This window comes from Letharia columbiana (genome assembly GCF_014066305.1).
Source record: "Letharia columbiana isolate WasteWater2 chromosome Unknown Sc0000046_s0, whole genome shotgun sequence".
Classification (NCBI taxonomy): Eukaryota; Fungi; Ascomycota; class Lecanoromycetes; order Lecanorales; family Parmeliaceae; genus Letharia; species Letharia columbiana.
In genome coordinates, this window is record NW_023501090.1 from 16,325 (window position 1) to 42,265 (window position 25,941).

The window sequence follows — 25,941 nt, forward strand, 5'->3', positions numbered from 1 at the left end:
ATCCGTGCGATTGGTCGGAAAGAGGGAGGGGCGGGGAGATGACGGCTGAAAATTATACCGATCGGTGCTATGTAATTCGCAATACGGATCGGGGAAGGATGGCAAGCTATGACCGCGCTCTTGAAGCGCGGTTAGATGTGCAAGGTAAGTGGGTATTTGAAAATGTTTGTGTATGCGCCGGCATGCCCACGACTCCATTCCCCTTCCGATGCTGGGGTATAAGGGTACATCTCCGACGCAGAATTACGAGCAGACCTGACAAAATATCTCATACCCAAGTATCTGTGTCGCCCAAGACTCACGTGGTATCGCTCAGAATCTATCAACGGCGATCAAAGAACCAACTGCTCCTCTTCCCGCCTGGACTACCGTTTGCCTCTTGCGCCTGCAGCCCACTCAATACAGGCAGGTTGGGACCTGCGCCGTTCATTTGCTCGTTCGCGCCGCCCCCTCGTAAGGGTTTTGCTATCCGCGACCCTGCTCCTCCAAAGTTGAAACCGACAGGGTTGTTAGATGCTAATGACATGTTACGCGTGGAGCCGTGCTTGGCGGCTTCGAGTCGCTCTTTGACTGCGGTGAGTTGTGCTTCGAACCTGGAGAAGATGTGGTGGTCAGCTGCTTGCTCTGCATTTACCCGGTGCTACGTACCTGTGGTTCGCTGCCGTCAACTTTTCTTGACTATCCTGCAGTAGCGCCTCTAAACTCATAATTCGCTCATTTCTTGCCATCAGCTTCCTCTCCGCAATCGCGACTTCTTTCTTGAGACTTCCGTTTTGCTCAACAAGTTGTCTTTGCACATGGGTTAGCTGTTCTAGATTTCGCTCTAGAAAGGCCATCTTCTTCTGCTGTGCCCGGTTGTTGGATGATCTAAGCACATTGTTATACTGCTCGCGGGTCTCGTCTAAGGATATCTCGAGCTCCACCACACGTTCGCAGCGATTTTGAAGATCCCGCATCAGCGACTTCTTCATGACGTCAAAGTCGGCGATCTGCTGTTGAACAGTCCTGCTGGTTGCTGTCGGTTGAGTTGCCCCGTTGGTCCTGGGAGCACGTTGAGATTCTTCGACGCTCATTTTCAGACGATGATTCTCCTCGTCCTTTCGCGCCAGGTCTTCTCGCATGTCTTTGATCATTTGAGCTTGTGTTTCCCTCCTGCTGGTGTAGAGTTCTGACAGCCTGCTCTTGACCTCGTCGATGTCCGCTTCAGAGAGGTTGCGCTCCATTAGCTCTTCGTACTCCTGTTCGACGGTCGCTAGTCGCTCAACAAGATCTCTTCTTCGGTCTCGATCATCACCTAGCTCGGTTGTGGCATTCGAGCTCACATCCGCTTGCCGAACGATACCTTCCGCTTCGACCAGTCTGATCCTCAGTTCCTGCAGCTCGTTAGGCGCAATCATCTCTCCCGCAGCACTAGTCTCATGAAGGGCATCGACCTGTTGTATGCATCTTCGGATCTTGCTTTCGTTGTCTGAGAAAGAATCATCTCCCATCTCGAAGCCGGCCATCATCTGTGCCATTCGTTCCGCTTTTTTCTTCTCCTTTTCATCGAGAACACCGTTCGTCTCCTTGGCGCTCATTCTTGCGTCAAGCAGCTGCTGCTTGACCTCGTCCAGCTCGGTGGTAAGTTCCGAGTTGGCTTCCTTCAAGCCGTCCATGGTAATGGCAGCCTCTTTACTCTCGAATGCTACTCTCTCAAGCTGCATCTTCAATTCGTTCACCTCGCTGCCAAGCTTCTCATTTGTTCTGCCTTTTCGAGAGCTGTTCTCTTTCAATAATTGAAGCTCTTCCTTCGCCTCTTTTAAAGCCTGTTCTGCTGTAGATAGTTGAGACTCTTTCTCGGCCACCTGGTCCTGCAGCTCGTTTTCTCGTCGCAAAAACTCCTCTCGCTCGTCCTTTTCGAGTACAATGCTAGGAGTAGAAGCTCGATCTCCAGTTCTCGATTCCGATCGGCTGGGTGTCTCTGACCTGCCAATTTCTTGCAATCTGGATGGTGTGCCTGGTCTGCCAGGACGCGACTCTGCTCGCGCACCGGCTACTCCACCAGCAGCTAATGCAGGAGCCCATTTCTCTTTGGGTACTGTCTCCCCGCTGCGCCATGATTGGACCTCTCCTTCTAAGCTTGAGACGTAGACCTCATACGTCGTGACTTGGTTTTGCGCTTTCTTCAGTAGCTGCTTCATTTCCAGTGGACTGAGCTCAGCGTTGATCTTGGCCTTGTTCTTGATAGCCTTAGCCCTGACACCAAATCTCAGTGTACTTAGGGTCTCTTGATCGTTATAGCTGCTTGGCGAGCAATTGATGATCAAGGTAGTCCTGGAATTACCACCCAGTGATTCTTGCAGAATCCGAGTGAGCTTCGAGTCTCGGTACGGTATGTGTGTCGATTTGCCGTCTGTGAGCGAGTTGATCACCATTCCCAGCGCGCTCAAACTCTTGTTTATTTTCTTAGCTTCTTCAAGCGTCTGTCCACTGGCACCTGTCTTCCCAACCTTTTCGCTACCAGCAAGATCGACGAGGAAGAGTTGCCCGCTTTTAGCTGAGCCTGTCTCAACATTCTTCTGGGTGATAGTGATGACAAAGATCGAGTGTGACCGTGAAGACTCTTGGTTCATGTTCGTCGCAGCCGTAGCCCTGGCAGCACCTCCTCTCCTCATGACCTCATAGACTTCTTGGACACTCGAGACGTAGATTTCCAAGAGGCCCTTGACATAGACTCCCCTGCTCTTCTCTTCGTGTATCGGTAGATTGTCATTCTGAGGTACCAACAGATCCCGGATTTTTTCCATATAGATCTCCATATAGCTAACCCGAACGGTGTATTCGATGTTCCCAGGACTCCGTAATATGCTGGTAAACATCTGCTCCACTATCCGGGGTATGATTCCTCTTTGATCCTCATCGTCAATATCGGCGCCCATCATCGTGTAGGACTTCCCCGCCCCAGTCTGCCCATAGGCGAAGACCGTGCCATTGTAGCCGTTGAGTATGTCGTCGACCGTAGAGCGGATTGAGAAATCGAAGACATCTGTTTGCCGCGAGGTTGTGTCGAATACCCGGTCAAAGGTAAATGCGCCGGCTGCTTCATGAGACTGCGATAGCGTTAGCCATGGTATTCAATTGCCAATGTTCCCTCAACAAACAGCCGTGGCAGCTCTAGGTACAGGGGATTAGTGCTTCCTCGCGTACATTGATGCTGCATGTATCATCCGTCTCGAAATCCACTATTTGATCTCCTCCACTCGCTAGCTCTGCCTTGTTCGGGGGACGAAACCGCGCAACCACTGTGCAGAGAATATCAGCTCTTGTATCGGCCGTACATTAACCTAATAGTATGTCGGTACCTTTTATTGTGTTTCCTGCATTCGCGGCGCTCCTGAAACGTTCGTGTCAGTAGGGGCTGCATGTGCGACGTCTTCCACGGCACTTACGCCATGGCGAAGGGCTTAGTCCAAGACCACCGACGTCTCTATGCTACCTCAAGACCCTTCTGGCGAGTGGACAGCATGGAAGTCTACAAAGACCAAAGCAATCGGTGGTGTTGATATCTGGAGGCAGAAGGGGACATTTTGGTCCAAGGGTGCCGTTTTCGGGGTGACGCGCTGATAAACATCCACTAGGGTCGTTTTAGGAGCAGCGATCATGATATCAACACTTGATTTTAACACAGAATCAAATCAATCATGGGATCATATGCGTGAATATAGAGAATTGCAGTGTATCTAAAGGCTTTATGTTTACTATGCTCGAACCAAAGCTTCGGGACAGGTTCTATGCGCAATTGCGGTAGGCCGCATGCGGTAATGCAAAGAACCCGTCTCCGTGCATCCTTGCTCACAGAGGTCTCTTGTTTATGAATGATGCTTCGTATGATTCGCAGCTTGGACTGAGCGTCCTGCATTGCGAAGACCGCCAACGCCTCTGCATCCAAACTCCACGCTCAATCATGACATCAAGATGCCCATATAGACAAAACTCTTTTGACCCCATAAATTTCCTCGTTTCAAGATACACCAGTGCGCCTGCTCTCTTAGGAGCATGCTTGAGTATGATCCAAACTTGTGATTATCCTCCCTAATCGTCCCAGCTCTTCTCCACTGTTTCCCGAACCCTTTTCGTGTACTCTCGGCGGTTATCTTTGTAGAGGTTCGATGCTTCGACGTTGGCAGGAGATGAAGTATTGGGATCGTTGAGTAGACTAGGCGTGAGTTGTTAGCATCTATAACACGCTTGCAAGACCTCCGCGTACCTTTGAATGCTTGTCAAAATCGCAGCCACGTCATACGTAGGACTCCACCTGTTCTGCAAGATATCCAAGCACAACTCTCCCGTCCCATAGACATTTGGGTGAAACATTTGGCTGATGAACTTGACTCCTGGTGGTTTATTGGGATACTGCTCTTCAAAATGCATGACTAGACGGAACGTTCCATCTTCGAAAGGTGTGTCTGCAGGTCCTATAATCACAGCATTCCTTTGTTCATAGAAGTGAGCCCATTTGGCCCCACCCTGTCTGCACGAGTAGGGATGCGTACCAGGTCATGACATTGTCGGCGATAGGAGACGCTGAGACACCTGCTGGTGGATCTGTTTGCATACGCTAAGTCAAAATGTTTGTTAGCTCAAGCAGTGACCCAGGCCCCATTTGTCGTTTTGGAGGATCAGCAAAGCCAGCAATAGGTAGGGACAGAAGACTTATTGGGGCATAGTACTTTGAAATCACGCATGAGGCGTCTACGCGCCGGTGTAGTCATTTTCTGACTTGAACTTGGACTTGGATTTGAAGCTGATCTTGGGATGATGGAAGATTGCACTGATGTGGGATGCGTGAGAGGTGATGGTTGGGAGGTGTTCGTGTTTGGGGCGTGACCCTCATGCGAGCTCCCGAGCAATTCGCCGCTTCGGGGAATTGACAAACTGCCGGGACCTCTCGCCAAGATCGCCAAGATCGCCAAGACTGCCAAGATTGGCTGACTCGACAGTCTATCAAACGCAAGGTTTGATGGTAAAACTCCTTTTGTACGAGATAAACTTCCTCATTACATGCTACTCTTCAATTTTCTTATCGATAATTCGAGTGTAAAATACCAGGCATCGTCGATGTAGTGATCGGGTTTGAAACCTCCCATTGCGGTGGCGCTCTGACCATCCGAAATTAGTATCTCCATGCATCATCATTTTCGTGCTGCATGACGCCTTAAAACGGGACGATTCAATACAATGGATCTGGGCCTCTGTAGATCTTTTTCACCAGTAGGCTCCACGACGGCAACGGAAAGGAGCACGTGCCTGGGCTGAGCGCAAAACTTAGTCTCGACAACTCTACTACCGATTACATATGAGGCAGACTATCAAATAGTGTAGACTTTGGCGCGCGCCCGGGCGCTCACTAACCATCTCTTCTACCCAACAACAATACTGAACCACTGGGATAGAACGGTTCCATCCGTGGGGCCCATCAAGCCTCGATCCTTTCTCCAGAAGCTGTTCCAATATACCGAGCACCGATCACTTTCCCGTCGTCGATCCTCACGATCTCTTGCATGAAGACCATCCCATGCAGAGCCTGCCCTTTCCAGTCTAGCACGAGCATGAGCATGAGCATGAGCATGCATCACAGCAACCAATAAGAAGAACGTAGCCATGCCCAAAACTCAGCCGACTCCAACAGCTTCTAGCCACTGTTCTAAAAAGAAAGGAAAAGAAAGCGTTTGTGCGGGTGGGTATACATTCATGACCACAATGATCTAAGTGCATGACCAAAAAGGCACTTAGCATAGTTGATGCATGCAGGAACGCATAGAACGGCAGAGAACTTGGCTACAAAGGTTTCCAAAGTTGGTACCATGCAGTACGTGATATTGGAGCTCAGCGCCCAAAACACTGATTAGGGAAAGCGTTGCAGAGAGGAATATGCTCCGGAGAAGGTACTCTGCATGTCGTCTTATCGCATCTCATGCCTCGAGAAGCCCCCGGAGAGAGTCTATCGTCCAAGAGGGTACCCGTGAGTTGAGTAGCAAACAATTCTAATCGGATGATGAATGTGAGTAGGTTGACAAGTGAAACAAGCGATGGTCATCTCCTTTCAGCAGCTTTTTTCCCTCTGCAAGGATGTGCAACGAGATTTAGGTTCGCCCATAATCTGCAATTTAGAACGGCATGAAGCTATGTCCTCCTTTGCTCACAGGACTTTGAAGAAATAACACAGGTTCGGTGCAAAATTGGATATTACAAGCAACAATGATGAGCGTGTATGAGCCCGTCAGGATTATCGCTGGGGTCACACGATGTTGAAAGGCAAAAGTGCGCCTTTTTAAGCTTACTAGACAGTGGCGTCGTGTCGGCCCGCTTGCTGCAGATGTGAGAACCCATCGAACCCGAAATTCAGAACTGGGGCACTGTGGAAGTGCCTGGAAAGAACGATCCAACTGTGTTGGCAAGAAATATAACGGGTAGAGTGTTGCCGGTTGGTGAGTCTCATCCTTTCCTCATGAGAGAGGAGCACGGTAGTCTTCATTTAGGCCTCAACGACATCGGCTGCCAGAGCGCTGTCGGTGGTGGTCGTTAGCAACAAGGAGGAAGAGTCGGACATGAAGGATGTCATGTTTGCCAACGAAGTTCTCAGGAGCTCGCCAAACCCATCGTATTCATAATCGTTGAAATCGCCAGGTAGCCGCTCTTTGGGTCGGCACTGAGGGGTTGATGTGAAAGCCATCGAGTTGGGCTGGAGATTGTGAAAGTCCGAGCGCTCTCCAGATTCCATGAACCCGACATTAGCGTCATAAGATGAAGGCAGGCGGAAAGCCAGACCCGGTGCCGGTGCCGATATCAGCGACCTTCAGTCCCGGCTCCAAGTTTGGATGATCGTAAATTGTAGCCCGCATGATCCTTTCAGGAAGTGTTGCAGATTTGGTTTAGACGCAATTGTCGGAATTTAGCTTACGCGACATGAGATCAAACGGGTCGGAATGCCCAGCATGTAATCGCAAGTGTATCGATCTGAGCTGCTCGCCAATTTTGGCAGTGGGAGATAGAGATGTTAAGACTTTAAGAGAGAAAGCAGTTGAGACGGTCTCTTCAATGCACTGGATCATCTCTCCTCAGTGCCTCACGGATTCCAGTTGTAAGGAACTGAGTACATTTTTACACTACTGGTTTTAAACAGAAATGTATATTTAGCGTGGTATATCAGCCTTACCTTTGGACCCTAAGGTACACCAAGAAAAAATGGTGGGGCCGAGGGAGCTTATTCCTCGACATGGTTAACAGCAATGGCTGGATGGACCCGCGCTCCGTTTCGACGAAAGCAAAGTGAGGAAAGAGCAGGCAATGAGATCTCAGGGCACAGCCAAGCGAGTCACCGTCTACCGACAACGATCGAGCTAGAGGAACGCGTCACAAGCCAGGTCCAAGAGGGACGGGCGGAGGCGCGACCAGGGAGGCCGCGAAATGCCACTGAAAGCCCCACAACTGGTATCGATACAAGCCACATCGAGCGACTGCAGCATTGGTGGTCTCACAACGTCCGCTTGAACCTCGAGCATGGCGCGCCGGGGGGTGACCCCCGCGACTACCTCGCTCTCGAAAGGACGTTTCTGGGCTGGTTCAGGACATCCGTTGCTCTCATCTCGCTTGGCGTAGTCGTTACACAATTGTTCGTCCTGAAGGACGTCCACCCTAGGAAAGGTAGGATTCTTGGCGTTATCCTGTCTTGTGGAGGGATCGTAGTGGTTCTACTGGGGTGCGTCAGGTATCTCAAGCAGCAAAGACTCCTCACCCAAGGAAAGGCGCTTTCGGGAGGCTGGCATCATCAGGTTCTAATAGTAACCCTATTAATTGTTCTGATCACCCTATTCGTGGTTGTGGTTGCTGATAGCTAATGGTCATTGCTTTATCCGTGGCCACAACTTTGCCTCCATAAAGGAAAATCGTGCTTCTCAAGCCTTGGTTCCTGTTAAAGAGCAGCTCTCTGTTCGGGAGCCGCTACTTACGCCCTGACTATCAATCTAGATCCCTGGCCAAGTGTCTGATCTCAGCTTCAACCCTCTCTCCACTCATTTTCCTCGTTCTGGATCCCTGATGGCTGTACTAACAAGCCACGACGGTCTGATGCGCTAGTGCCTCTTTCCTCTGGCTGAGAGCTAGCCGCTTGCCCTTCAATCTCTGGTGGAGGTTCATCGTGATACGCGTCTACTATTCTTCCACGGATATTGTCCCCATCTCCGTTACCACTGCTGCGGCCATTATCCTCGCCTTCTGCGTCCGTGAGGGAGGAACGAGCAGTCCACGCGGACGAGAGGAACGGGCTTTGTGTTCGGTAGAGGACGAGCATCAGCAGCTAGCAATCGCAGTTAGCAATTTGCTGTTGATATTAGAAAGACGCGATGGGGCGGATTGGGCGCCTAACCTTGAGCAGAAAAGCCACAACAGCAACCAATAGAATCAGTCCGCCAGTGACTTGTTCCATCTGTCTCCATCCACCAAGGCAACTGCTGCCTCTACCAAAAGCTTCGACACAAGCTCTGGCGGTATGGCTCCTATCCGGAAATGGCCATGCTCTGTCCTGGACGTTACGAAAACCACAGCACTGAAATTGCTCTTGAATTCTCCGGATTGCGTCTGCGTTCTTGCTCGAGAATAGGGCGCCCCATTGACGCTCTAGGCCGCAGATCAACTCGCTTGGGGGAGCGACATGAGTGAGAGCTAGTGTAGCAATCACAGTCTCGTAGATGATGAGCAGCACGAGAACAATTAGAGCAGGCCAGGAGAAGGACATCTTGGCACGTGCATTGGAGCCATTTTCGCGGATGCGCAACCTTTGAGCGCCACGTAGAGTGACGCCGGTTATTACGGGTAGGATAATGGTTGCTGTGGCGGTGACCGTGGAGATGGGCAACGAGAATGCTCGGATCCTGTACAGGGCGATGCTGCAAAGCAATTAGCACTATTCTACGTGACAATAGAAATGGGGTCTGGACGAACCCGCCAGTCACCACAAGTCCGACCAGGAGCTAGGTTGGCGTCAGCTGAGACAAACGTTCTCCTCGCACTCAGCTCACCAGGGGAACCAGAAAAGAGAGCGCTTGGGATGATGAACGCATCTTTGGCGTTTTTCTCTCAATTAAAAGTTACGATTGTTCTTCAACTCTTGGAAAATGCTTATGTGAAGAACAACAGTTTGTGGGAAGAGGCGGAATTGATGAGAAAGCATAAAGTGGGGTAGACGCATTGAGAAGCTGATTGCTATTTGATTGGTTATCACTTTATGCAGCTTCCCGTCGGACAATTAATGTTGCGAAATTCATCTCGCCTCTATCAACGTATGACTACTGACCCGTAGAAAACCTTTCACCAACCGCAAATGAGTCAGCACTTCACAAGGTGTCCGGATCTTGACCTTGACCAAAGCTGTGATGCATTAAGCCGCAAGGACCTACGATTTTGGACATCGAGAAGGCAGCCGGATGCCACCGTCGAAGGATGCACTGTATTCTTTGCCATTATGAAGACATAGGGGTTTCCCCGGATGTGGGATACCCAAATGCTGACGTCGCGGGCCCCCAGGATCGATGACCTCTTTGTAAGGTTTCGTGTACAATGCGTCGAACTCTAAGGATGCAGCAGTCTCTCACGCCGAGACCACGAGGAGGTATAGAAATTACAAGGATCTCTATTACAACCCTTCAACGTTAGTGGCTTCTACGGCTGCGAAGAATCTTTGCGAGTATCAGTATTTGGTATTTGCTATTCGCGACTCGAAACAATGAATTCTATTGCCAACCGCATGGACATTGTTAATTTCTGGACTTGTTGTCAACTTGTCAACATCCGAAAACAGAGTATACCGTGACTCAGCACAACTCTACAGGTTGCCTCCATAACCCACGACTATGCAAACATTGTTGTGATTCCTTGGCCTATTCGGCCACCTCACCACCACCATATTTGCAGCCCCAAGCGGACTGCAGATAGTAGACCCGTCACTCGAGTTGTTCGCGAACGACATCCTTGCTGGCGAAGCCACCAACAACACCCTCCAAATCAAACCCGATGCCTTCCAAGCACTCAATGACCCAAACTACCCAATAGATATCAAATGTACTCCCGCAGGTCGTGGCTTCCAAAAGGTAATCGTGAACGAATACTACGAGACCGTTGACAGGATTTTGATCCGGGACGATGCCATGACCCCTGAGCAAGGGTTCCTAGGCCCCCCTGTTCCCGGGTACAGTTATTCCTGGACAGCTGATAATTGCAAAATCGGCTTCGGCGCGAGGACATCAACGCGTACACAGCCCCTCCCAATCACTGTAGCAGCGCAGGTGGCGGCTTTGGTGGCTAAGGAGTGTATTACTGAGGCAAAGGGCTTTCTGGGAGGACTAGTAGTGTTGGATATTCCTGGAGAGCCGATTGCGGGTGTAATGGGGGCTCGGCCGGTGATGGATGCTTCTTCTGCCTAGACATAGGGGCCGTGATGGAGAGTCTGGAGATTTTTGGGACGATGGAACACGTCAGCATGAGAAGTATCTATACAGCGTCGGTTTTCTAGACAAGCTCTGAATTATACCTCCCCGGGCTCAAAATTGCCAAGTACGACAAAATCTGAAAATATGATTGGTCGATTATGTCGGACAATTCCAGCTGAACTTACTACGATTTCTCCTAAGCTCTTCCAACCGTTTACTCCTCCCTGTCTACAGACTTACCGATTAAATATTCCCTATGTCACCTTCCAAAAAGTCGCTGTCCAGGAGTGTTCCGTGTCAAGCCGTCGACATAGTCCTTTCGCATGTCCATCCCGCAGAGCGGACTGACGAGACTAATCGCGGGCGCAATATTGAAGCTAACGAAACTATATCGGTGCCAATGCTTCTAGATATACACCGTCATCGTCCGCAGCAACCTCATCTCCTTTACTAAGGGTTCAACTCTGTACCACCAGGAGAAGGATAGCTCGGAGGAATCTCAAGCGCCCTCCCGACCCTATTGACCCCTTCAGCCATCATATTTCGAGAGCGCTCTATACCCCTCACCTCAACACTAGAATGCTACTCCGTACCTCAAGCCAACTATCTAGCAGCATCTTCCATGATACGTCGAACAGAGCCGAGTCAAAATGCCCAATCATTATCTGTGAAGGTTGAGTATCTGGTCCTTCAAACCCTTGAAGGAAAGATTCCGTCTAACTTCCCCAACCCCGTTACGATGAGCCACCACGCCGTCCATTTTCGCTCCAACAATCAATCCATCATATGCACGCCGACGGCACCTCCTCTCCCCTTGCTCGCTCACCCACACCATCATCCATGCCTATAAATCCGGAACGCCAACAGTGGAGACAGATGCTCCGGGAAGTGGGACCCCACAGATAGGATATGGGAAAGCCGAAGGGAGAACCTCGTCGTCGTGGATAATCAATAGTTATATAAATCGAGAAAAAGATCAATCAGCACTTCCGCACCTCCAACGCAACAGCATCCAGCACCCAACCCTATTTGGTCGCTCACCCAATACAGCATGAGTGAACCCCATGTTCCCCTCCACGTCAAAGACGTCTTCAATACTCGTATACAATCCCAGTCCTCCCTCCTTCCCTTTCACAGACTGCGCCAGCCCACCCCGCATTCCCACCCCCGCTCCACCGCCCCGGAAGCTCCTCCGAATGCATCGTCCGTGTTTATAGTCGGTAAACGCCCTTTCTTCACTGCAGATTCGCGTTTTCGATCGCTGACGGCGTGGGTGCTGTATACATACATAAGTTCCTACGAATGATCATCAGGCGAAGCGACGAGTAGGAGTAATGGGACGAGCGAAGACGGTCAGGGGGGGGAGGGGGGTTGCGAACTAGGGAGGTGAGGTAGGTACGACATAGATGCGGGCGGGATTGGGCTCTGTATTTGTGATTCGGCTCGTCGGTACTGTTGATGGGAGGGTAGGGATGACACTGAGGGTTACGCAGGATGGATGGATGGGTCGGAGGTTGAGACTTGGAGATGCATGGCGGGAGGGAATATAGATTTTCTGTTACCGCGGTATACTGCGCCGTCTTCGCAGTGGGCATCTCTCCAAACCCTTGCGACTACCGGACCGCGGCGCAGCGGCGTAAGATGCGGGCTGGCTTGGTATTGGAGGGATTCCCCCGTTCGGGTGAAGGGTTCTGCTGGGTTCATTGCCTTGTGCGTTTGCCCGGTCGCTCGGGGTGATGAGTGCTGGGGCTATTGAGGGAAAATGTTTGCTCGAGGCAGAAGGGGTTGGAAAGAGGGAAGGAGGGAAAAGAAAGGAAAGTAGGGGACGGTGCGGGTTAGAGATGTATGCAGCTAAGAAAGGAGTAGGCGTTGAAGGGTCTATCGCTAGGGGCAGCTGCATGGGAAGGCAATAGGTGGTCATGTTCAAACTCGCTGGGTGTTGCAATTTTGGGATGGGATTTTCATGCAATTGGCCATCTTCGAATCAGCCCTATGTTATTTGAAAGGCAAATTAGATGGCTCGCTGGTGCACTATCCTATGAAGAGAGCCAGATTTGCTGGATTGACAATGAATGTGTCTGGGAATACATCACCGCCAGCGAGCATTTCCAGTCAATCCCAAGCCTAATCTCAAAATCCATGCAACCCTCTCATATTCTCCTGAAGCCCTCTATGCTCTATTGCCATCACCCCTGTCTCTCTCACTTCTTCAACCATCGTCTCATCGCCTCCATGCAGCATCATGATATCCTCGCGCAGAACATCGTTCTCCGCCAGCCACAAATCTCCACGGGTTCGGTCCTCGCGGGCGGATGCTTTACCTGCAAGGAAAAGGAATGATATCGCCCTCATGCCTTCGAGCTTGAGCCCTAAGACGGTCCCTGCTTCCTTTCCCCAGCGGCTTTTGCGCACGCCCTTTACGGCTTCCGTGATCAGTAGTGGCTTCTTTACGAGGTCACGCGGTACTGCCTTCATGCCATCGAGGGAATGGAGAGCCCAGAAGAGGTCGTCGTCCATCTTGATCTTCGCGTAATGTCGCTTGCTTTAATCCAAAGAATAGCCACATCCTCGCCATCGCAAAGCTCCAGGATCAGGATGCCGTCTCCGTCCCACTTGTAACCCTCAACATGACGGCCAACTAGGCTCCGTGGATCACGTCCCTTGCCATTGAAAGGTAGAATTTTGGTGTTAAGGAGATGGCCCAATGTCCAGCCCTCCGCATGTTCCCCCTCTAGAGCCTCAAATAGCCTGCATAGGAGGTCGTTTTGGCAACCAGACATCTCCAGTTGGCGCTTGCTAAGCTCGTACTGGGCGTCGGAGACGAAGAAGAATGGATCATACAGAACAGCGACCACGTCGTTCATCTTTTGTGAGGGCAGATTGAAGATTGCTATTCGACGTGGAGTGTGAGGGGTTTTTCCGAGGAGTGTGGCTATGTAATCCATTTCTTGGCAGAGCAATGTTCGACGGAAGCGATGGTACTGTGAAGAGCTGAGTTTTTTCCTTGCAGCTGAGATCTGGGATGCGTGATATCTTTGTAAAATGGCATGTCGTTGGTATCAATCAATCCCAATGCTGGGGTGGATGCAAGAGTCATAGTTGGAAGTCCAAGGAACAGATCTCATAGGACGCCGTGGGAACCGCGGAGATTTCTTTCGAAAGTCTTAATCATATTTGAGCTGAGAAGCCTTTGATGGGATCAGCTTATGGTCAGTCTGTGAAGGATGAAAGAAGCAGCGTCAGCATCCCAAGGATGAAATGAAGGCGCCAATAAGAATAGATGTGAAGAGGAATTAGGTTGCATTAGGCGTTATTTGAGTATAGATCCACTCCCTGGCGTTATTGTTCGACTTCAACCTGCTAACATCAAGTGTTGATATCTGTTGGAGGGGTCATGCTAAGCCCAACCAGCCTCAGCACTTCACAGAAGAGGTCTTGTTTTCACCACCAGCAATGGTTGGCGAGGACATTCTGGATTTCTCGATCTCATGCATCATGCCTGTAATTCTTCCAAGCGCCTTACAGCCTTTTGTGTAATGTTACAATAGCAGCAAGCACGAAGGGCACCCAGCACCAATACTGTTGGAATTGAAGAGAGGTTATGGATTGATTAGCTATGGAGTGGTATGTAGGCTACTTGTATACCATGTGAAGCCCATGCTAATTTGCCACCTGCGGGGTAGCTATAATACACTATGGTGCTGCAGTAGATTTCAACACACCCCCATGATGCAGCATGGGTTTTCAAGCTGAGATACGAGTATTGTTGTCCTCGAAATCGTCACCCCTTGTCGTTGTGGCCAATCTGGCCTGAAATCTTCGTGCTTGTTTTCCACTATCTCCCTTGTGTTTTGCCTGATCTTTCATCATTTCCTTATACCAATCCGGAGCCAACTGTGGATATTCAGTCCAGCACTTCTCGCTGAGATGACCGGTAGATCCACAGTGGTCACAGGGCTCTTTTTCCTTGCCTTTCCCCTGGAATCCTGCCTTAAAAAATCGAGCGGAGTCTTGGGAGTGGAGGGCTTGGTTGTGTTGACGATTGGCTTCGAGAACCATTTGGCGTGCTTTTTCAGCTGTGATTGAGGGCGTAACAGCCCAAATTTGAATGAGATACTGGTATTCCTGAGGTAATGATATGGAGAGACAGAGAATCGTACGGTTATTCGTATCGAGTGTGACCTTTGTGGCATCGATTTTCTCTTCGAGAACCTTGATGTGAGTAAGATACTCGGGTATTGTTTTGAATGCTTTGAATTGAAGCGTGTAGTACTCTTTTGAGAGACGCATGAACTCGGAGAATCCCGTGGGCTGGAGTATGGTTCGAAGTCTTGTGAGCATGAGGTAGCCGTCATTGAATTCGGCCTCCGTAAGCTTCTGTTGAACACCTGGACTGATCGTTGGAGTCATAAGATCGGCTGCTTCCTGGGATTTCTCTTCCCAGTCCTTCATTGCCTTCTCTTGTTTCTTGGTGATTGGTGGAGATGTCTCCGTATCTGTACTGGTTGTTGCCGTAGTGACTGTGTCTTCATTATACTCTCCTTGAGTGTATTTCCAAAGCTTCTTTGAACGAAGCTCTGCACGAATGTTGACGAACCATGATCCGAAATTCTCCTCGGTAAGGTGTTCCATTTGACGTGTTGTTCCACTGTCTTTCGTGGACATTGTGACTAAGTATCCACTGTTTTCGTGAGTATTTCTTGGTATCCCACTGTTTTTCGTTGGTGCTCTGTGTTTTCGAGCTGACTTGGTATTCCACTGTCTTTCGTGGATATTTGCTCTGTGTTTTCGAGCTGATTTGTGTGTGGTTTCCTCGGTGTCTTGAGGTATTTGGATTAATGATAGACAACAACTTGTGTAGCAGTTGCGCGAGGGCCCATAACCTGTTGGAATTGAAGAGAGGTTGAAGGATTGATTAGCTATGGAGTGGTATGTAGGCTACTTATATACCATGTGAAGCCCATGCTAATTTGCCACCTGCGGGGTAGCTACAACACACTATGGTGCTGCAGCAAATCTCAACAAATACCCTGAGAGCCTTATTGTTGCGGGCATGGCTCCATTGATTGCGCTTGTGCCATCCATTTGTTTCAATTAATGGTAAATCTGGAGAAAAGGTTGACTCCCGTATCACGCTTCATTGTCCTGTCACATGTGCTGTCCCTGATCAACTTGGTTCGTCTCTGCCATCCTATCTCGTCCCGTCTTTTGCAAGCAGTCCAGACCTCCCTTGGCACGTTGTATCATCTCGCCGTCAGCTGGAGATGTAGGGACATCTATGAAGCCGGGCAGTTGACGAGAGGGTGGCAGCGCTGGTGACGAGCCTCACGGGAACGCCGGACTGGTGGTTTGTGAGGTGAGGGAACCCGCGGCAATTGGGATGGATATGACTTGGAGCAACGGCAGATTGCTGGTAGAGATACTCAACTGCAGAGATGGGTTCTTCACATGCACTTCGCATCTTGTGTTGGCAGTCGATGATCCGAGGCGATCGGAAAGTCCTGACAGCGCTAGTAAAGCCCTAACCCTACATTCGGAAGGCAACCCTGTAGCGGGGACTCCTAGAACTAATTTCTAGGTGCATGAATTGAGCTTTAGGGACTTCTATCGGGCATGCTAGATGCAATGGGCGCTAGACCGGGCGCATTTCGAAGCACATCTAAGCGCAGTGTTCCAGGCAGCTATTCAGGCTGGGCGATTATCCGAGATCTTGGCGCCGGAGTCTTTGCGACCATGAATTTCGGTGCAGCTATTTTCACCCCAGTTCATAACCTTGTGGATCCCCAGGCGTCTATATAAATTACCTAAAGGCATCCGGCGAGTTTGAAAATGCCCCATTGGAAAACTCCATCAAGTCTACGATTTGGTCCAAGCAGCTGCATGAAGACACCTTGCTCAAGTACAAAGACCCTGACGCTTGCAAAAATTGTGTTTGTGCGACTCGCGGCGAAGATGGCAGTCTTGCGGTCTTGCGATCTTATGAATCCAGACGTCATGACCCACTGTACGAGATCTGCAAGATTTGGGAGGCCGCTAGAGCCGCCTCAGCAGCTTCCACTTTCCTCGAACCCATTCAAATAGGACAGAACCGTCAACTATTTGTGGATGGGGCATTGACGGGCAGCAATGATCCTGTCCGAACAGCTAATGTTGAATCACAGTACGATATCGTCCGACACCTGCTTTCGCACGGCGCAGACTGTGCTCTCGAGCCAGGGAAAGGACAGCTGCATGATCATGAAACCCACACTGCCTACACCTTCAACTTTTTTCTATCAAACACCGTCAACACCGTCCCATCCTTCAGCGTCATCTGCCGCTCTGCATAATCGAATCGCCCTGCCCTCGGAAGTAGTACCCGCCATCCAAACCAATAGAGCACACCGCATGCCAGGACCGCGATGCCCACGACAGGATAGAGCCAGTACGGCAAGCTCGTATCCCCTTTCCCGCCCGGCGGCCTCAAGAAGGGCGCGACAAGCAAGAAACCTTGGCCGAGGAGGAAGAAGACGGGGACAGGCCACCAGGCTTTGAATGGTCTCGGCACTTGAGGCGAGCGCCAGCGCAGGATGAAGAGACCGATGCCGACGAAGACATAGATGACGGAGGATGGGTAGCCTTCGAGGTCGAGGATGAAGTCGTAGGCGTCGCCTGAGAGTCTTATCAGTCACCATTCTGGCGGAGTGAATTTAGTTGTAACAATAAAGACTCACCAAACGGTATCGCCACAATGACGATGAAACTTGGGATGAAATGCAAAAGCAAGCCCGCAGAAGGCGCACCAAACGGCCATCCCGAAGCCCAGAATCGAGATAAGGGAATGACACCTTCTTTCGCTAGCTCTTGGTTTACTCGGGCCTGAGCGAACGTGACGGTCAAGACGTTTCCGAATGCGGAAAGGGCGACAAGTACACTATGAAGGCCCTGACGTCAGTAACCGTGCTGGCAGCTAGTACTTCACTGTCGGCAGATCGTACCTCAATGCTCGTTCAGCGGCCGCCCCGAAGACTCGGCCAAAGAAGTAGGTGGCTACGGTGTTTCCGCTGCTGGAGACCTCCCCAGGGGTCGCCGCGGCGAAGAAGGCGACGTTTGCGAGTAGGTATAAGACACCGCATATGCCTAGGCCAAGGGGGCCGGCAACCTTGAGGGTTCGGACGGGGCGTCGAACTTCATTCAGGACATAGGCGGCGTTGGACCATCTGCACTGTTCAGCTTGGGCCCCGGGAGACAAGCAACTAGTTCCTTACCCGGCATAAGAATTCAAGACCTTGAACAAAGCGGTTGCGTATTCATAACCAGACGAAGACGATCCGGCGAAGGAATTCCTGAAGCTAGCCCCTGGATCTGGTATTTTGTGCACCTTTCCGCTGAGAACAACCCATCCGGTGATCACGATGAAGACAAGGACAACAATCTTGATCACTCCAAGGATGTTCATGAGTTTGACACCGAGATTCGGGGTAAAGGTATGGATGCACGTAACGGCAATGATTACCGCAAGTGCGATCCCTCGTTCTCCCCATTCAGTCACGTTGTGATTTGCTGCAATTAATATGTTCTCTGCGAAGATGATACAACCGGACGCTGTAAGATTCTGTCAGTTTCATTCCCTGTGACAACATTCTAAGCCTTAACTTTCAGTATACGGCGTTTTCGGAAAGGTATTCAAGAATGCACGATGTAGCAAAACAAAAACAGAAGTGTTTCTGATCCCAACTCACCCGTAAAGCCAAGGAAGATGGCTTGGGTCGAGAAAACCACAGTAGCCAAGAAACGTGGCTGCCTATACACAGCCTCCAAGTAAACCTTCTCTCCACCACTTCTAGGGAACATGCACCCGAGTTCCAGCCACACGCAAAGACCAGCAAAGGAGAGTAACAACCCAAGGACCCATAGCATCAACGCGGCTCCGACACTACCAACACTGCTGGTAATAGTCGCAGGCGTGGAGAAGATACCCGTCCCAATGATTCGGCCGATGCTAGATAGGCGCATCAATTCTCCCCCACCTATGAACCACTTGAGGGGCGGACGACATACATGAGAAAAGTCGTGCTGAACAGCCCCAAATGCCGCCCCAATCCACCCGCGGTATCTTGCTCCAGCGTCAGATCACCCGGCTGTGGAGTGCGACGCGCATCGAACTCCAACCTCTGAGCATCCGCGGAAGTCGCATCGTCGCTGGAGCTCCCCTCGACGGGAGATTTCTCATCGGAGCTCAAACCCAGCGTTAGTCCTTTGCGCCAGAGCACCATCTCGAGGCAACGTAAGGGGTTTCAGATCGCAGAGCTGGTGAATTGAAAGGTAGATTAGGTCAGTCAATCGAAGTAGATGAAAAGTAGCAATGCGACTTCTTAAACACCAATCTCTGGGCACCAGTTTCATTCACATATCATCTCACAACATCAAATCACATGGCGAAAGCGATTCCCATTGCGCACGCCATGCGGGGATCGGATAACATCATTTTTTTGAAGTACTTTGTTTTTAAAGCTGCCCTGCGTTATCTCGCCTCACAACCAGCCCCGACTCGAGCTGCCGCCATTGGAACGCAAGATTGAGATAAAGGTTTTGATAAGGCCATGGTTTCATTGGTTAGAAATCACTGCAAGAGTCTCAGGGTCAGCCTCGTGAAGATCCTCGCACCCAGAGAGGACATTTAAAAAAGTGCTCTGGGTTAAGAAACGCAGATAAGGTACCTTACTTTACCTTGGGTACATGTACACTTGCGGCTAAAAGGTTGCCAAGCCATCGGAGACATCCGCGCGAATCGTTTGCAATATTGAACTGGAAACGCCTCGCAGGAGGCTTCGAACACGTGGAAGTCGTCTCTTTCTAACCGAAGTCTTCCTAGCTCACATGTTACACCACTCAATCCACCTCAAGGGAACCATTTTCTCCGGTATGGATCCTCTATCGGTCACTGTCAGTAAAATAGCCATCACAGGTGCAATCTGGACTTCTGGAAAAGGTATTGCGTCATTACGCAAGAGAAATAAGTTGCACGATGTTCTTCTGCAGATCTCTTCGGTAGTTGATGGTCTTAGACTTGCGCCTGCAGGTGAGGGGGAAACCTATCGATGCCGGACGACAGAGTGGATACAGGAGCAGGTGAAAAAAGCAGATGAGACTATGATAGAGCTCGACAGACTTGGTCAAAAATGCTCCAAAGTGTCGAACTTGGGTCAAATCGAGTGGCCGAGGCGGAGGTGGCTGCAAAATCGGACGAAAGCAACGACCCTACTATCAGATGTCCAATCGATACGGGGAAAGCTGCTGAGCAGCTTGGCCATTATCAATTTGTGGGTACATTTTATTGCGTCCTCGTTCTCCGTTCGTAGGGAAAACATCGTTTGGCTTTGATGATATCAGAGACCGTAGCTAACGTCTTCACGTTCAAGGTCCTCCACTATCCGCCTAGAGAACTCCACCAGCGAAGTTGTGTTCAATCAACAACAGGCTAGACAAATATTGTCCACTTTGATGGGCCAAATGACAGTACAAGGTTCACCGATTCAAAAAGCACTATCAGACATTCAAGATGTGACAGAGGATCATGGGGGAAACCGGTCGGAGAGTGGATGTTCGGCCAAGCAAGCCGGCACACAGCCTGCCAACATCCGATGGAAAGCAAGCGGTGTTGAAGTCGGAAAACCTGAGACCTTACCCCCAACGACAACCGGGTTCCCTTGGGATTCCCGGTTTGCAAAAGATGGCCAGGTGGCTCACACAGGGAAGCAGTGCTCACTATGGTGCAGCTGTGCCTGCCATTCTCGGAAAACCTTTTTTGTGCCGTCGCCGTTTGGTACTGTCTCGGGTTCCCCGTCGGGCCTACCTCTGCTGACACGTCGTTGTGCTGAGCATGCTTGCAAATGCCCGACTGGTCCCTCTGGCAGTATTGTCTATCGATTCCCTAGCTGGTTTTGGGGCCGTCTATTTGATATAACGATGAAATTTAGCCCCCTCCATGGCCCTGAAATCAACATCCGATTCCCACGAGGGGTCATGCCATAGAAATTGTACCTTTTTGCAATACATGGAGATACAAAAGGAGTAAAAAGTCTCTTTACGGAAGGCGCCGCATCGTCTTGGGACGTGAACGATCATGGGTCATCGGCGCTTTACGTAAGTCATACGGCTTTCACCCTTGCCTACTTTGGTTTTCTTCCATGGTCTCTCCTCGTATACTTCAGATCTAGCAACTTACTCAATGACGACCAGTTCGCTGCCATATCGGGTGATGTTGGTCTCTGTAGATTTCTGATAGAGCAAGGCGCCGACCCTCTGTTCGAGAATCAATACCACACGTACGCAGTATTTGATGCGCTAGTTGTGCGTGTCGACTGATGTGGTATTTTTAGGTCTCCGGTGTCTCTTGCATGAGAACGTATTCTTTCACAAGAGATGAAGCCTGATAAAGCCCCCGAATTTGCCGTCTCATTTGGTCGCATCGACTGCATCAACACGCTGCACTTCAAGCCCCTGCACAAGGCTGTACTCGGCCTCGTTCCTCTCCCTTTGGGACCTCTCCTTGACTGCTCTACTGCAGACATCAACGTCCAGGACCGAGAATGTCGTACCGGTCTATCATGGGCAACCACGAGGGACGACATCGAATCATCGAGACTCCTGCTTGGACACGGCGCCGACGTCATCAAATCGGACAACCGAGGGTTCGGTCCAATTCATTCTGCCAAAAGTCTTCCCAGCCTCAAATTGTTGCTTGATCACAGCGTGGACATCATGTCGAAAACAGCAGTGGGCACTACACCCCTCCACTTTGTCTCTAGATATGGCCGTCACGACATGATGGAACTGATGGTGAAAGCTCATGCAGATTCAAATGCCTCAGACGCAGACGATACTCCGCTCATATGCTCCACTTATGACCATCAGCCTAAGTCCACGGAAACGCTCCTCAAGCTTGGCGCAAAGCCGAACCTTGCGGCTAAGAGATCAGGTTTGACGGTGTTGCACTTCGCAGTGACTGACAATCAACATGATATCATACAACAACTGCTCTCGCATAATGCAGACTGTACTCTCAAGGCAGAAAAAGAGCGGAACATAATCCATCTGGCAGTAATTCATGGAGATCGCACAACAATAGATATCCTCAGTCAAGCTAGGCTGATGGGCATTGATCCGGAGGCGAGGGACTCTCTGGGCAAGACTGCTCGAGGATATTTCGAGGAGCAATCTGAAGAGAGCGCACCAGGTACTGTGAGGCACGCTTTCACAGTGCGGCATAATACCCTCATCGCAAGAAGGGGATCACGAGAAGACGATGTATCACTCCCTGAAGTCTTTTATGACGCTATCAAAGAGATTTAAATTACACGACGGACAGCGAAGGTAAACACGAGTGTCTTGGAAGCTCGGCAGCATCTTTCGAAATGCTTAAATGGTTACCAGGTCGAATTCCGATTTCATCGAGTCCGAGGAGTCATGCTCATCGTGTCGGCATCTTTCATTCCTTATGACCCGGTTACTTTACGGCCTCAAAGAATTAGCGTTTCCAATTCTTCCCCTTACGGATGCACTAGCTTCCCGCATCCGCGATCGTCTTCCTGAAATGGTCTCGGCTAAGGTAAGCGAGCGGCGCTATTTATGCACGTCAAAAGGGGTCGCTTTGAGATCCAATATTAGTCAACGTCTATCCAGGTTTGGCCAAAGAATACGCCTCCGGTCATCGCATTGACAAGGATCGGGCCACTATGTATATCAGATGATCAGATCGCAAGGAAAGTTTTGCCGTTTCTTCCGTCCAGATTGACTCTAGCCCAATCTACTTTTCAGGTGCCTTGCAGAATGCAGCTAGCTAACCAGCACGTGGTTTCCCTTCTTGGCACCAAAGTTTGCCGGACTTGTGGATGGCAAACAGCTTTAACCTGTCCGGTAATCCGGGGATAGGGACGACTCCTCGCTAAGAATCATGGACTTTTCTTCAAGTCCAGTTTTCGATCGCGTTGCTCACGTTAGGATTCGTGGCTGGCCAATAGACTGGTTAGACCAGTGGGTACGAAATGCTACCAGAGGAGGATGAGGATGATGATGATGATATAAAAGCACATTTCCCTCGACATTTCTCCAGAGTCTGGTGCTGGTAGACTAAGTGGCTTCTCTTGCTGGTTCTTATCATTTCACTCTTTAAGCTTCTTCTTTTCCCATCCAAACCACTGTCATTATGTATAACCCTTTCATTCTCGCCGCTCTTGCGGCTCTCACATCTGCGCTTCCCTCGCCGCAGTTGATTGATCTGGTTGCCATCGAAGAATATCCTGACGCAGTCCGCGTGACCGCGCCCATCGATATTGTCAAAGACGTTGTTGCATCGCTCCCTGCAGCGCCCATAAGGCCACTCACCAGCATCATCTCGTCTTCAAAGCGGGACTTGACGGTGGAGAAGCGAGATGGCGATTGTTCACCCTACCCTACAGGGTCCGGGCCTGTACCCTCCCCAGATACCGTGGACGCGTTCGAATCATTCCCAACGTTTGCAGTACGTCCAGCCTCATCTCCTCGTAAAGAGTAAGATTGACTTTTTCCAGGCAATGGCAACCGCTGCACCAACCACCGACGGTTACGAGGTTGTTTTCATCAACTCGAACGCCTCCTTGACTGCTTCAGATTACATGGGACTCTACACCCTTACCAGCTACGACACCCTCGGATGCGCTTCGCAATGCGACCAAGCATCTGGCTGCCAAGCATTCAACATGTACATCGAACGAGACCCGAGCTTGAACGCTAGCGCCGACAATTGCCCAAATCCACCGAGCACGACTAACTACAAATGCACGCTCTGGGGCGCGCCTGTATCGGTAGAGGAAGCAACGAACTTTGGACAGTATCAGGATTCGTTCCAAGTCGTCATCGCTGGCTCTAACGGTATGTGAATCTCAATCTATCCACACCAGTCAGTGTTCCCATCCACAACTTGCACCGGCTGACTTTGCCCCCCAAGCCTACAACAAAGACGCCCCTCCCCCAGCTTGCGACGGCTACAATGGCCCCACTGAATTAGGCGGTGCAATCAACGCCCCACCCTCATCCGGTAGCTATATGGGGTACCAGTATTTCCCCTTCAGCCAGAGCCAAGGCTATGATCCGCAAACGTGTGCCGATGCGTGTAATGCGCAGACGACGTACGATAGCGAGAACCTAGCCGCGGATGGTAGTTACATGGCATGCGTACGTGCTCCCTCTGATTTGAATTATTGTAGGGCTAATGGCGATAGATTTTTTTCAATGCTTATGTCCTATCTGAGGATGGCATTCCCCAAGGGCTGTATTGCTCGATGTACAATGAGACGTGGGATGCGTCGTATGGGACGAACTACGGACAGTACCAGGGAGACGATCGGTATACTGTTTCAAGATCTTATAGCTACGCGCTTATGTAAGTCGATGGGCTTTCTCAGTTTGCCTTCGCGCGCAGAAATGCGTACGGTTTTCTTTCGAAACACACCCTGCCCTTTGAGTAAACCAACTACGATTCATCGAAAAGAGCGGGGAACTCCATCATTGGTACGGTTGGAATTCCTCGTTTCTTCTTGAAACTTTGCGCCTGAATCAGTGCTGCAAGTTGCGTGGGATTCTTAGATTTTGGCAGGTTACCCTTTGAACGGTTTGTTGATACATCCCCTCTTCATAGTGATCAACCCGACTCATCGGCAACATCGAACGTATCTTCTTCCGCAGCGCCTTCCGCAGCGCCTTCCGCAGTAACATCAGCAGCAGCAGTATCATCGTCGGTAGCATCGTCGTCGGTAGCATCCTCGTCGGTAGCATCCCCGTCGGTAATATCGTCGTCGGTAGCATCATCCACTGCTGTATCATCTACAGCTGCATATGCTGCAACAGCATCGTCCACAGCAGCATCGTCCACAGTAGTATCGTCTGCAACCACGTCTTCCACAACAACAATATCAACAGCAGCATCGTCGACCATAGTCTCATCGACAGCGGCATCTCCCATAACGGCTTCTTCAGCAGTAAAAATATCAACAGCAACTTCATCCCCATCCCCATCTTCCACTACCAAATCTTCCACCACACCATCCGCATCATCCAAAACAACATCAACCACAACAGCCTCGACCAAACCAGCCTCCTCAACCACAACCACATCCTCAACCTGCTCCGCCTCCGCCCTCGCCTGCCCGACCTTCAAACCCAGCCTCCCCTCCTGGTCCATCACCAACATCCTCGGCGCCACAACCTACGGCCTCCAATCCCCCGGCAGCACCCTCAAATCCAGCACCGCATCCGCCTCCGACACCTCCGCCTTCTACGCTTCCCTCCTCCCCTCCTCCGGCTCCAGCTCAGCCGCCTCCCTCACCCTATCCCAACCCCTCACCCTCTGCCCCGGCACAAACTACACCGTCAACATCGACTACGCGTTCGCGAACCTCGGTGGCGGGCAGTGCAGCCTCAACGCCACGTACCCGAACACGTTGGCCTCGGGGAGGAGCGTGAGTGTTCCGATGGCGGTGGCGCAGGGGCAGCTGGGCGGGTGGGCGACGACGGGGTGGAAGTTCCAGGCGCCGGCGGTGGGCGGGAGTGGGAGTGCGGCGTTGGGGTTTGTGTTTGGGTGCAGTCAGGGGGGGTTGCATTTGATTTATCTGGATGATGTGAGGGTGGCGGTTTGGAAGGGGGATGCTTATTGATTGGGTTGATGGAGGTTAGGACGGGAGTGGGTGAGGTTGGGAGGGAGTACGGGAGTGAGGTGGGAATCATGTAGTAATGTTTATACTTAATACGACCCCAACGTCAATCAACTCCTGAAAAGCGGCACCCTACTCACGTCTTTGCGTTTTGCAAGACCAGTGGCTGCCCCAAGCTGGCGAATCTGGGAGATATAGTGTTTGAATGGCACATGCTGATTCATAAGACATCGACGTTTTAGGGCGTGCATGACGACTTGGTTCATCCAGACCCAGGGCCTGCTGATTGTTCCATCCTATCTATCGTCTTTCGCGTCTGCCGAGATATACATCTTGCCAACGGCTTCTGCAAAATTCTTTCTACGTCAAATTAGCATTTGATGCTTTTCGTAAGAGCCAACTTACCGTGTTTGGTTGGTAATTCACATAGGTCGGCCATTGCCATGATCTCCACTCATCGTGACATTCTACGAGTAGCGTTTGACGGGACCACCTGAGATTTCCTGGCTTCCACAACATTCTAGGTTATAATTAGAAATAGTGACAGGAGTCCAACGCACCGCATCCGATGTGGTCTAGTGGTTAGGATATCCGCCTCTCATTACTGAGAGACTCCAGTGCGCGGATGGCCGGGGTTCGATGTACGTGGTTAGAAATTTTCTGAGATGCGCCTGATGTTGACATCAAGCTAGTCCCCGCATCGGAAAAAACACAATTAAATTTTTTGCCCATATACTTGAATCTCGTGCTCTGTGTTTTTTCGCCTTGGAAAGGATCTGGCACCCATTGTGGAGCTCGCACATGATGTT

General features: G+C 50.6%; 13 protein-coding genes across 13 annotated transcripts; 5 read left to right on the plus strand and 8 right to left on the minus strand.

Annotated features, from left to right (window-relative positions):
- Window positions 1-322: 322 nt before the first annotated feature.
- Window positions 323-3,433, minus strand: HO173_010123 (uncharacterized protein; the record flags this gene model as incomplete). Its single annotated transcript, XM_037312009.1, has 5 exons — window positions 323-593; window positions 649-3,089; window positions 3,187-3,281; window positions 3,342-3,373; window positions 3,429-3,433. 5 exons carry the CDS (start codon window positions 3,431-3,433, stop codon window positions 323-325), a joined length of 2,844 nt encoding a protein of 947 aa, XP_037161023.1.
- A 638-nt stretch (window positions 3,434-4,071) lies between these two features.
- On the minus strand, window positions 4,072-4,751 carry HO173_010124 (uncharacterized protein; the record flags this gene model as incomplete). Its single annotated transcript, XM_037312010.1, has 4 exons — window positions 4,072-4,195; window positions 4,247-4,471; window positions 4,533-4,597; window positions 4,710-4,751. 4 exons carry the CDS (start codon window positions 4,749-4,751, stop codon window positions 4,072-4,074), a joined length of 456 nt encoding a protein of 151 aa, XP_037161024.1.
- Window positions 4,752-7,268: 2,517 nt separating this feature from the next.
- Window positions 7,269-8,027, plus strand: HO173_010125 (uncharacterized protein; the record flags this gene model as incomplete). Its single annotated transcript, XM_037312011.1, has 2 exons — window positions 7,269-7,683; window positions 8,008-8,027. 2 exons carry the CDS (start codon window positions 7,269-7,271, stop codon window positions 8,025-8,027), a joined length of 435 nt encoding a protein of 144 aa, XP_037161025.1.
- An 8-nt stretch (window positions 8,028-8,035) lies between these two features.
- On the minus strand, window positions 8,036-9,098 carry HO173_010126 (uncharacterized protein; the record flags this gene model as incomplete). Its single annotated transcript, XM_037312012.1, has 4 exons — window positions 8,036-8,335; window positions 8,405-8,924; window positions 8,980-9,008; window positions 9,057-9,098. The coding sequence occupies 4 exons, from the start codon at window positions 9,096-9,098 to the stop codon at window positions 8,036-8,038; spliced, it is 891 nt and encodes a 296-aa protein (XP_037161026.1).
- A 514-nt stretch (window positions 9,099-9,612) lies between these two features.
- Window positions 9,613-10,457, plus strand: HO173_010127 (uncharacterized protein; the record flags this gene model as incomplete). The annotated part of the gene is made up of 2 exons (XM_037312013.1): window positions 9,613-9,646; window positions 9,949-10,457. The coding sequence occupies 2 exons, from the start codon at window positions 9,613-9,615 to the stop codon at window positions 10,455-10,457; spliced, it is 543 nt and encodes a 180-aa protein (XP_037161027.1).
- A 2,136-nt stretch (window positions 10,458-12,593) lies between these two features.
- On the minus strand, window positions 12,594-12,980 carry HO173_010128 (uncharacterized protein; the record flags this gene model as incomplete). The annotated part of the gene is made up of 1 exon (XM_037312014.1): window positions 12,594-12,980. One exon carries the CDS (start codon window positions 12,978-12,980, stop codon window positions 12,594-12,596), a length of 387 nt encoding a protein of 128 aa, XP_037161028.1.
- A 1,227-nt stretch (window positions 12,981-14,207) lies between these two features.
- HO173_010129 (uncharacterized protein) lies at window positions 14,208-15,128 on the minus strand (the record flags this gene model as incomplete). Its single annotated transcript, XM_037312015.1, has 1 exon — window positions 14,208-15,128. The coding sequence occupies one exon, from the start codon at window positions 15,126-15,128 to the stop codon at window positions 14,208-14,210; it is 921 nt and encodes a 306-aa protein (XP_037161029.1).
- A 1,139-nt stretch (window positions 15,129-16,267) lies between these two features.
- On the minus strand, window positions 16,268-16,702 carry HO173_010130 (uncharacterized protein; the record flags this gene model as incomplete). Its single annotated transcript, XM_037312016.1, has 2 exons — window positions 16,268-16,496; window positions 16,623-16,702. 2 exons carry the CDS (start codon window positions 16,700-16,702, stop codon window positions 16,268-16,270), a joined length of 309 nt encoding a protein of 102 aa, XP_037161030.1.
- A 14-nt stretch (window positions 16,703-16,716) lies between these two features.
- HO173_010131 (uncharacterized protein) lies at window positions 16,717-18,718 on the minus strand (the record flags this gene model as incomplete). Its single annotated transcript, XM_037312017.1, has 6 exons — window positions 16,717-17,114; window positions 17,177-17,376; window positions 17,441-17,662; window positions 17,711-18,047; window positions 18,185-18,444; window positions 18,504-18,718. 6 exons carry the CDS (start codon window positions 18,716-18,718, stop codon window positions 16,717-16,719), a joined length of 1,632 nt encoding a protein of 543 aa, XP_037161031.1.
- Window positions 18,719-19,367: 649 nt separating this feature from the next.
- Window positions 19,368-20,477, plus strand: HO173_010132 (uncharacterized protein; the record flags this gene model as incomplete). Its single annotated transcript, XM_037312018.1, has 2 exons — window positions 19,368-19,765; window positions 19,865-20,477. 2 exons carry the CDS (start codon window positions 19,368-19,370, stop codon window positions 20,475-20,477), a joined length of 1,011 nt encoding a protein of 336 aa, XP_037161032.1.
- Window positions 20,478-20,867: 390 nt separating this feature from the next.
- On the plus strand, window positions 20,868-21,797 carry HO173_010133 (uncharacterized protein; the record flags this gene model as incomplete). Its single annotated transcript, XM_037312019.1, has 1 exon — window positions 20,868-21,797. The coding sequence occupies one exon, from the start codon at window positions 20,868-20,870 to the stop codon at window positions 21,795-21,797; it is 930 nt and encodes a 309-aa protein (XP_037161033.1).
- An 853-nt stretch (window positions 21,798-22,650) lies between these two features.
- Window positions 22,651-23,869, plus strand: HO173_010134 (uncharacterized protein; the record flags this gene model as incomplete). Its single annotated transcript, XM_037312020.1, has 4 exons — window positions 22,651-22,965; window positions 23,015-23,354; window positions 23,431-23,657; window positions 23,705-23,869. The coding sequence occupies 4 exons, from the start codon at window positions 22,651-22,653 to the stop codon at window positions 23,867-23,869; spliced, it is 1,047 nt and encodes a 348-aa protein (XP_037161034.1).
- A 254-nt stretch (window positions 23,870-24,123) lies between these two features.
- On the minus strand, window positions 24,124-24,672 carry HO173_010135 (uncharacterized protein; the record flags this gene model as incomplete). Its single annotated transcript, XM_037312021.1, has 1 exon — window positions 24,124-24,672. The coding sequence occupies one exon, from the start codon at window positions 24,670-24,672 to the stop codon at window positions 24,124-24,126; it is 549 nt and encodes a 182-aa protein (XP_037161035.1).
- Between the last annotated feature and the right edge of the window lie 1,269 nt (window positions 24,673-25,941).